Source organism: Quercus robur, chromosome 2 (genome assembly GCF_932294415.1).
Source record: "Quercus robur chromosome 2, dhQueRobu3.1, whole genome shotgun sequence".
Classification (NCBI taxonomy): Eukaryota; Viridiplantae; Streptophyta; class Magnoliopsida; order Fagales; family Fagaceae; genus Quercus; species Quercus robur.
This window is the reverse complement of record NC_065535.1, coordinates 55466838-55477271: the sequence shown is the minus strand read 5'-3', so window position 1 is coordinate 55477271 and position 10434 is coordinate 55466838. Positions and strand designations below refer to the sequence as shown.

Here is a 10434-nt window from a genome sequence, read left to right as displayed (position 1 = left end):
TTACTTCTTTGTAGAGGAGGATAGTGGAGCGTTTAGTAGGGAAAAAAAAAAACATTAATACTTTTGATTGCTGCCTTGTTGAGAAGCTTCAATTTTCTGATTGATTTCTAATAATTTAAGTTTTTCTAGTTTCAGCTCTGATATCTACACTACTCAAACCAAGCAAAACTATCCTCACCTTTTACGTGGAAGGCATCAACTAAATTTTAGAGGGTTTTATATATATATATATATATATATATATTTTAAAATATTTATTTATTGCTAAAAAATTGTTGGCATCAATAAATCTTGTAGTTTTCACTTCTCATGGACAAAAAAGACCTCCACCGGCCAGGCCCTCCAAAGTAGAACACAGGCTCAATTGCAAGACTCTTTTGGTAATTAAGAGCAGTGTAGCAATTGGGTTCCTCGGCATTACTACGTACCCATATAGGGTACTTCGTAAGGAGGTTATAATCCACGATTCTAAGTCTATCAATGTAACATGCTGATCCCCACAAACCATATGCATAATTTCCACTCCCCATGGCTGTTATAGTGTGGGGTTTAACTCCCTTGATGTTTTTGCTATTAACATCCCCTCCCCATTGAACTATTCTGGCTTTCCTTTGCAAATGATTGAAGATTTCATAGGGCCAATACCCTATCACCTCGTCTTCTCCATATACTAGCCACCATTTTCTGGTTTCTGGTAACTAAAGCAAAACATTGATTTTATACAAACAATTAAATATCATCATCATCATCATCATCATCTACTCAAAAAAAAAAAAAACTTAGTCCCAAATTTTTTAGGATCGATCACGTATTCTCAACAAATTAATTAGAGTTGATCACATGTATTATTTTTCAAAATTTTATTATATTTGACGTCATATTTTCTGTCTTCTGTTAATCCTTTAATTCACATGTCTCATTTTCCATTTCAATTAATGTTATTTCTGATATTTTTCTATATTTTTTGATTTTATCAATTTGAATCAACTCAATCTTTTTTATCAAATAATTTTAATCATTCCTCAAAATTATTCTTTCCTTTATAATATGCAAGCCATAGATTCAAGATGTGAGTTATCACTTTATAATTATTCCATTACCCAACTTTAGCACGCTTCTCGATTTTCACCACTATTTCTTATATATTCCTTTGATATATTTATTTATTTATTTTTTTGTTCACCTTCTTCGCATTTTAGAATTTCTAATGCCACTAACTGATGTATTCCCCCTTAGGGTGCGTTTGTTTTGGGGGAAAATGATTTCAGGAAATCATTTTCCCCCAAACCCACGTGTTTGGCAGCAACGGAAAATAAAATTTTCCGGAAAATCATTTCCTGTTGACCAACAATTACTCCTTTGACCCGGAAATTATTTTACACCCTTATTTTCACTTCAATTCATTTTCGGAGAGAGAGAGAGAGAGAGAGAGAGAGAGAGAGAGAGAGAGAGAGAGAGAGAGAGAGAGAGAGAGAGAGCCCAGATCGGAGAGCACCAATCGTTGATCGCGCCGCTCGTTGGACGATTGCATCGCGCCGACGAGCGCGCTCGTCAGACGATCGCACCGATCTCGCCTCCGCTCGATGTCGCCTTCACCACGCGATCTCATCTTCTCCTCCGCCGTGCGATCTCAATTTGACCGGATTTGATGAATTTTTTTGCTGGGTTTTGTTTCTTTTGTGAATGAGTGTGGAATTGATTCATTTTCTTTTGCTGGGTTTTGTTTCTTTTGCCGGATTTGATGCATTTTCTGTAAAAATGTTTGAATGAACCAAACACCGGAATTAATTTTCCGTAAAACGAATTTTGTGACAGCCAAACACATGAAAACGTTTTCCTTTCCGAAAAATGGAATATTTTCCGGAAATGCTTTTACGTGAACCAAACATAGCCTTAAATATTCAAATTTTCTTGTATGGGTTGTCAATTGTAGAGGCCATGTTGAATAATATCAAAGCCGCATATAAAAATTTATTTATATTATTACTTTTGAGGAGGCTTTCATATTCCAGTTTTTTGATCTCCTTTTGTAGTTTTTATTATGGTTTCTTTGAATTTTCATCACCTTTTTCCTGTTTTTTTAAGGAGAGTTTGATGAATCGAATAAAAAACCTTTAATAAAGGCATATAAAAAATTTATACTATTAAATTTACAGAACTTTATTTTTTTATTTTGTAGGCTTGAATCCATATATAAAATTGAAGCAATTTGACTTTTGGTTAATTTTATAATATTGTGCCACATAAGTTTGCCATATCAAAATTTTACACATCATTATTTTAATATATAATTGAATTTGAATTCTATTCGTATCTAAACCATATATTAGAATCTTAACACATTATATTTTCTTTAAATGGTAAAAAAAACTCCATATAGTTTCATATACAAACACAATTATAGTAAATGTCAGTTAATAACTCTTATAACTATCAAATTTCATATTTAGACATAAAATAAAAGATAGAAAAAAACCATATGTCAAAACTTTTTCATGCATTGCATTAGTTACTAATTAGTGTGTTTATATATATATTATGGTTTTTTTTAACCTCTTTTTTCCCCATTCTTTTGCAAGAAGGTGTGAGGAGTCCATATAAAAATCTTTATTAAAAGATAACAACCTCTTAGCAAGAGAGAGTAACCACTTATTGCAAGGAGATGACGATACGTGGAGCAACCATAACTTCTAGGACACAATATAGTACATGATGTTGGAGGACACAGTATAGTACACGATGTTGGAGAGAGAGAGAGAGATTCATATTTTCATTACCTGGTAAATTTGGATTTGGATCTCATATTGTTTTCCTCGTTCTTGTGATGTAGGTTGAATAGGTGCACCTAATTCGTACCTTGGGTTAATTTGTACAAACCCTGAGCAAATGAGATTAATGCAACCTGTCTTCTGGTACGCATCCATCTAAGCAAAAAAATTAAAAAGAATAAATTAAAATCTATTCCAAACTAAGAAAACTAAGATTGTTGGTGTTTTATACTTCTATTCGTTGTATATTGAAAACTCACAATTTTTGTTTTGATAAATTTGATAGTTATAACGGAGGAGAAGAGATTCGAATTTGGATAGTCTCAATTGAAAACACCAAAATATATCAATTGAGTTACATGCCTCTTTATGAAAATCCACACATAAAGTATCAAAAATATAATTGAGTTGCCATTTCGCCTCTTTGGCTTAGCAAAAATGTACTTACAGTCTGTATAAATAATCGAGGTTGTGAATCACTGAATTACTTTGGGTTGACCTAGAAAAAGGGGAAACGATATTACCAAATCTTGAGAAAAAAAAATTGTGACTAATACTATGCACTTTACATATCTATTAGAAAATAGGGTTAATGTTTTGTTTAATGAACCAACCATCCATCCTGCTTCAATACTTTCAAAACCATCGTTAGGGCCATTTTTAATCCAAATTTGAGCAGTAGTGTATTCATCGGGCGAATCAACTCTTGGATTCCCCAGACATTTATAACTCCTCTAGCACCCACAAAACCATATCCTTCTGTAAAAAGATATGCAGCCTGGTTCACAAGCATCACTAAACAATTAAGCTGGATTTAAAAGTAGGACCAATCTCAACATGAAAATTTTTATTAACTATGCAAAAATTAAAAAATCCAGAAATATATATTTTTTAAAATATTTTGATTAGAAATCACGATATATTTTGGAACAAACTTGCATATTAGATGCCTTTTTTTTATTATTTATTTTTATTTGTGGTGGGCAGCATAAGAATACACATGGTGACAAAATCTTTTTGGGTGAATTTGGGAAGAAACCTTTGAAAAATAATGCATAATTTCCCCATGAGTTAATCTTAAATGGAGAACCTTTATAAAAAAAAAAAAAAAAATTATCAACTAATCACTAAATATGTTGATGCATCGATGTTTAGATCTAGTATATATATGGTCAAAATCAAGTTACATCTATTGAAAATTTTTGTTTATATTACAACACTCAATAACTTTTTGTGTATAACCATTTCATCTATAAAATGTTTAATTTTTTTTTTCTTGTAATTTAAAATTATTCACAAAATGGAGTGTTTATGATAATAAATAATATTTAATCTAATATGCAAAAAAACATGTGTAATTCCATTGTGTTGTGCTTGTGTCCATTAGCACAAGTGCATATCTAAATGAAGTCTATGACAAAACAAATATATCTATTAATAGGCTCTTATAAAGTCTAATTACCGAGTGGTTTGGTGGAGGAAAGACTTGGATTTTGCTGCCGTTATTGCCACTACTTTTGTCATTTGTTGAATTTACAATAGAGGAAGTCCGTGGTCCTTCCCTTCCAAAGTGCTCGAGGGAAGTAGCCCTTAATCATTCTTGCCTACTAATTCTACGAATGGGAATGGTTCCCTTTGGACAACTTCCACTTTTGTGCCAAGTTTGAGACAACACTTGCAGAGATGACTCGTTTTTAACACTAATGGTAGTGTCAAATGGAAAACTATTATTCGGTTTCATCTGCAAATTACATGAAGCATTATACTATATAGTGAGTATGCATGCAAGTTTAGTAAAGTATTGGGGACGAGCAGAGAAATAAAATGAATAATATATATAGTTGGGTCTAATTCTAGAAGTGCATTGAAGGAATTAAGAATTTAAAAATGCGTAGAGTTTCAATTATAACTTCACAATGGGATTCATAAATTACAATTTGTTGCATCATCAGAAAACACATACACAGATGTTTTAAATAAATAATCTCTTATACGGAGAGATAATAAGGTTATGAAAGTAAATTTACCTGAATTATATGGTTCCTTAATGCAGGGTGATCAAAAGCGGGTTGCTTGTAGATGTCGACACAATCAATAATATCTCCATCTTCACTCTAGAAGAACCATAAATGCTTAGCAATACATGGTTAATAGCATTGATATCCTTTCTATTTAAAATGGATCCACTTACGGTTTAGATTAAATATTACAAATTTAGTAGTGCACGATGTATCTAATGATATGTCATTTAAAATTTTAAATGACGTGACAATCTGTTTACAATTAGATTCAATGACACTAACACAACACGGGACACACTAGTAATGCTTGAAAAATTAGAATATAACATAGTGGAGAGACAACAGTTTATTAATATACATCATTAGGTAGATTTTATTTATTTATAGGCATACTTTATGTTTATTTTATATTTTCAAAATAAATAAATACTATCTAAGACTTTAGAAATATATCTAAAATTTAAATTTATTTTCCTCTTAACACAATAAGAACACGCATGGATTAGTTTTGATGTGTTGAATACATGGACACACAGAATTACAGTGTGTTTAGACTTGTGTTTTTTTAATGTATGAAAGTGTTTATACTTGTTATTATAAGAGGATAGAAGAAAGTTAGTAGAAAAATATACCTTAATACTTTTGATTGCTGGTTTGTTCAGAACCATCAATTTCCTGTCGACTTCTGATAAATTTTGTATAGCTTTAGTTTTCACATCTACACTACTCAAAACAAGAAAGGTTATCACAAACAAAAATATTAGAGTAATTCTTTTTCCCATACTCTCTTTCTCTATCTCGAACAAACAAACAAACTAAACACAAGGAGAATATCAAGAAACCATGAGACATATATAGGCTAGTTTGACCTAGAGAAGGATAATATTAATTCTTAATGAAACGTTGCACAGTTGTCGATGATTGGGTCAGGGCGGAGGGAGGCTAGGGGGCCATGGCCTCCTTAACTTTTCAAAAATCTCTTCTCCCTCCTATATTTTTGGTTAAAAAAAAAATGCAACTTTTATATATATATATATATATATAGATATTTAAATAATGTCCTCCTTAGATTTTTTTTTTCTAAGATATAATTCTTTGATACAAGAGAAAAATTCTACTAGAACCTAATTTAAATGTATATGTGTGTGAAACTCTCTCTTAGAAACTTAAAGGAGTACATACCCATAGAGATTTGAGCTCCGACTCTCCCTCAAAGAGAGTTGGAGGTACCACCCAAACTATAAGTTAGGAAACAAATACCTCAAACTTATTATAAGTATAATGAGGATATATTTCCTTAAAATATAGATGTCTTTAATGAAGGAGTTCCGACTCTCCTTCATTAATTTATAGATGTCTTTCGGGTTAAGTTTATGTCCAGTACACTAATGCATTGGATAGAAGCCATGTTTGTCTTTATCAAATTAATACACCTAATTATTTACCTTAATTATTTATGCATACTTATACCCTTTATCATATGTTTATATTTTAAACTAAAAATTTACATAATATGAATATAAAAATATGCATATTATTATATTAATTAGTTTTTTTTTTTAATTAGTTAATATGTCTTTATTTTATTGCAATATAGAAATGAAATAATTGACACAGTGTAATTATCATATTATCCACATTCAAAATAATAATAATAAATCTATCATATTAAATGTATGGTGTATCCTAATGTAGCTTTGGTTAGTGTGGCTTTAAAATGTTCTTAAAAAAAAATTAGGGTGGCTTAAAATAAAGGGTCTGGTTAATGGGTGCCATTAGGGCTTTTGTTAATGGACCATTTTAGAACATTTTTGATACTACTTTCATAAAATATATATATATATATATATAAAGCTATAAAAAATAGTAGTTTTTTTTTTTCCATAAAAAGTTTCTAAAAATATTTCCTAAACTAATGCCCTTAAGACATTTATTTACTTTTTCCAAAAATAAAATAAGCCAACTTATTATTGGTAACAATTATTTTAGGGAAAAATTAATAGATTCCTTAAGGGCATTGGTTTATGAAATATTTTTTTTTAAAATTTTTATGGGAAAAGAAAAAAGCAATTAATATAAATTAATATTCATTTATTGTATCATTGAAGTGACACCAAACACAATTATTCTAGCAGGAATCTAGGATATATACTATAAATTCTACTACATTAATTGAAAAATTGATGAGTCATTAATCACAATAATATAAATTAATATTAATTTAATATTATTGAAATAATACCGATCACATTTATTTTAGTAGGAATCTAGGATACTATAAATTTTCTACTACATTAATTGATGGGCCACTAATAACAAAACTATTAATTAAATACTCCCTTTATCCTAAATTGTTGGTCCTTTATTTCATTTTAAGATGTCCAAAATAAAGTCTTTTTTCCAAAATTAATAAATAAAAGGGTCATGCTAAGGGCACTCATTAATAATCCATTTTAGGAAAGTTTTAATATCACTTTTATGGGAAATGAAAAAAGCTGTCAAAATATTAATTACTTTTTTTTTTCATTTTCCATAAAAACTTTCTTTAAATAGATTATTAACCAATACTCTAAGGGCACTCATTAGCATTTCCTAAATAAAATTCTTATCTTACACTTTATGAAAATTTTAATTTATTGTATTATTGAAGTGGCACCAATCATATTTATTGTCATGATTTTGTGTAAAACATCTTGTAGGAACACAATATTTTGTCCGCTTTGGGGCAAGGGTGGGCATGCTTTTTGTGCAACGTCCGCACCGCATGTTACCCGCACGGCTTTGTCCTCTTAGCGAGTGTGGGCATGCTCATTGTGCAAGAGTCCCACATCGCTTAGAGAAGCGCTCCCCCTATGCCTTATAAGCTTGAGCTCAAGGCAATAGGGTACCGATTGGGCCAAGGCGGCGATCGTGCCTGGGTTGGTGTCGTTGATTGTTGGGGTGATTTGTAATGGGGTCCGGTGGTATGGGTGTGGGGTTTTGATTTGTGGGAGTGGGTTTTGGGTCGTGGTGGTGTAGTGGCGGTGTGGGGCCGTGGTTGTGGCTGGGTATTGATCAATCAAAGATCTCTCTCTGCCTCCAAACCAAAACAGAGCAAGAAACACATCTAAAACCTTAAAATTTTTCAACAATGGCAGAGATTAACGGCTGTGGTGGGTTTGTTTTGAATTGTGTTTTGGGTTGTGGAGGATGTGGTGGTGGCTGTTGGTTGTTTGCAGTGGCTGTTGATTGTGATTGATGAGTTGTAGATATTATTTTAATGGGTAGGAAATATTATTTTAATGTATAGAATTGTATGATAAAATATCTGATAAATGGGATGTTGTAAAATGATGTGGTAAAATAATAAAGTAGGTCTTTGATGTGGCAAAATGGCATAATTTTTGCCACATTTGCTGTGGATGCTCTAAACCATAATAAATTACAAATGTGTCACGGAATTCAAATAGCCAAAAAATATTTTTCTTGAATCATTATATTACATTACTACCATTTGTAATGCTATAATTTTGCCAAAAACATGCTTTAGGCTAAATGGTTAGATATGTTTCTGTTTTGCCCGACTTCAAAATGAGGTCATTCAGGGGGGAAAGAAAGAAAAAAAAAGTAACTCCTTCATCTTGCTTGTTTCAAAATATAATTTAGGCGAAAACACCATTTTGGTCCTTACATTTTGGGGTGACGGTCAATTTGGTCCTTACATTTTGGGTCACGATCAATTTGGTCTCTGCATTTTAGTAGTAGTCAATTTGGTTCATGTTATTTTTAAGTTACAGTCAATTTGGTCCATGTCGTTAACTTACTAACAGAAAATGCCTACATGACAAATAGTTTGTCTTGTTGGCATACACATGGCTAATATAATAATATAAAATTAAATATTAAAAAAAGGCACCTAAGCATTTTAGTTTTTTTTTTTTTTTTTTAAATCCATTTTTAAAAAAACTGAAAAGATTAACTGGAAAATGGAAAGTACTGACATAAAGAAAATAATTTTTTTTTTAAAAAATCTTTGATTTATTTTATTTTCCTTTTCATCCTAGGACTTTCTTAGCTTAGATACAAAACACAATATCCAGCAATTCAACAATACAACAATCTTCCCCTTTGTGTTCGGCTTGTAATTCTGCCCCTGAAACGATTATCCATGCTTTAAGAGATTGTCCTATGGCTCAATCCTTCTGGAACTCCTTCTCTCCTCCGTGCTCTGCTGCTTCTTTTTATGATACTCAGTTTATGGTGTGGCTAAGAATTAATTGCAAATCTATGCGGCATTGTAATGCTACTGGTTTAGACTGGGCTATTATATTTCCCATTGCTATTTGGGTTCTTTGGCTCCTCAGGAATAATCTAGTGTTTGGGAAGTCAGCCGCACAAAAAGATTTAAAGGCCGAGACAATGGCCAAAGCTGTTGAAATGGCATATTTGGGGATCACTGAGAAGCATGTTAAAGCTGAAACAAAAATCCAGGTAAGGTGGCTGCCACCCCCTTTTAGTTGGATGAAGTTGAATTCGGATGGATCATCCATGGGAAACCCCGGCCTGGTTGGAGGAGGTGGATTGATTCGTAATGCAAATGGTGAGTGGGTGAAAGGATACGCTAGAGCAATTGGCTGTGCTACCAGTGTTGCAACGGAGCTTTGGGCTTTAAGGGATGGTATTTGGCTCTGTATATCTCTTAAAGTTCCAGCGGTTGTGTTTAAACTTGATGCAAAACTTGTCATTGAACTCTTGAAGAAAGATATGGAGAACCCAAATGGTGTTGGCATTTTAGTAGCTGACTGCAAAGAAGGGATGAAGAAGATTCCTTTGGTGCGTATTCAACACTGCTACAGAGAGACAAACAAGTGTGCCGATGCGATGGCACGCAGGGGAGCTTCTCTAGCTCAGGATTTTACCATTTTCATGGATCCCCCATCTGATGTAGCTTTTCTTCTTAATTTAGATTCTGCTTGAACTATTTATTTTCGTGATGTAGAGCCTGTTTGGTTTAGCAGTTTCTGCAACTCAATTCTCAGTTTCCATAACTCATAACTCAAAAATGGTGGGACTCATAGCAAAAAGGTTGTTTGGCCAAACAATAACTCTGTTTCCATAACTCATAACTCAATGGTATTTTTGTAAATAAAACTACTTACCCGGTCCCACAGTCAAAACAAATCACGTGGTGCGCTCCTTTTCATAATCTCTCCAACGGCTCTTCAGTCATATCAGACTCCTCTCTTCACTTCAGTAAAGCAGAGCATCTCCATTCCAGTACTCCTAGAAGAAGCTCTCATGAGCCTGACCTCCTCACGCACTATTTCACCGCTCCGAGCTCAGCCAACCGCGCTGCCGTGTCACGGTAATGCAATGCTTCTCTGTTTTTTTTTTTTTTTTTTTTTTTTTTTTTTTTTTTTTTTCATTTTTTTTTCGTTGTTCGATGTTTGGGTAAGCATTTTATTTGATTTATTGAAACTGTGGTTATGGGTTTGCTTCAATGGTTATGGGTTTGTAGTTTTTTTCTTTTTTTTTCTTTGTTTGATGTTTGGGTAAGCATTTTATTTGATTTATTGAAACCGTGGTTATGGGTTTGCTTCAATGGTTATGGGTTTGTAGTTTTTTATTTTTTTTTCTTTGTTTGATGTTTGGGTAAGCATTTTAGT

General features: G+C 32.4%; 1 protein-coding gene across 1 annotated transcript; it reads right to left on the bottom strand.

The window, feature by feature from the left end:
- Window positions 1-4362: 4362 nt before the first annotated feature.
- On the bottom strand, window positions 4363-8579 carry LOC126700789 (uncharacterized). The gene is made up of 5 exons (XM_050398977.1): window positions 8564-8579; window positions 5972-6027; window positions 5422-5604; window positions 4796-4882; window positions 4363-4509 (listed from the first exon to the last, which is right to left on the bottom strand). The coding sequence occupies exons 1-5, from the start codon at window positions 8577-8579 to the stop codon at window positions 4363-4365; spliced, it is 489 nt and encodes a 162-aa protein (XP_050254934.1).
- Between the last annotated feature and the right edge of the window lie 1855 nt (window positions 8580-10434).

What these genes read in the sequence shown, in the direction of transcription:
- LOC126700789 (XM_050398977.1), bottom strand. An exon ending in CGGAGCTCAAATCTCTATGG is followed by an intron (nt 5,605 to 5,971) that starts GTATGTACTCCT and finishes CCTTGTGTTTAG; the next exon opens with TTTGTTTGTTTGTTCGAGAT. An exon ending in TAAGGAACCATATAATTCAG is followed by an intron (nt 4,510 to 4,795) that starts GTAAATTTACTT and finishes TGTAATTTGCAG; the next exon opens with ATGAAACCGAATAATAGTTT.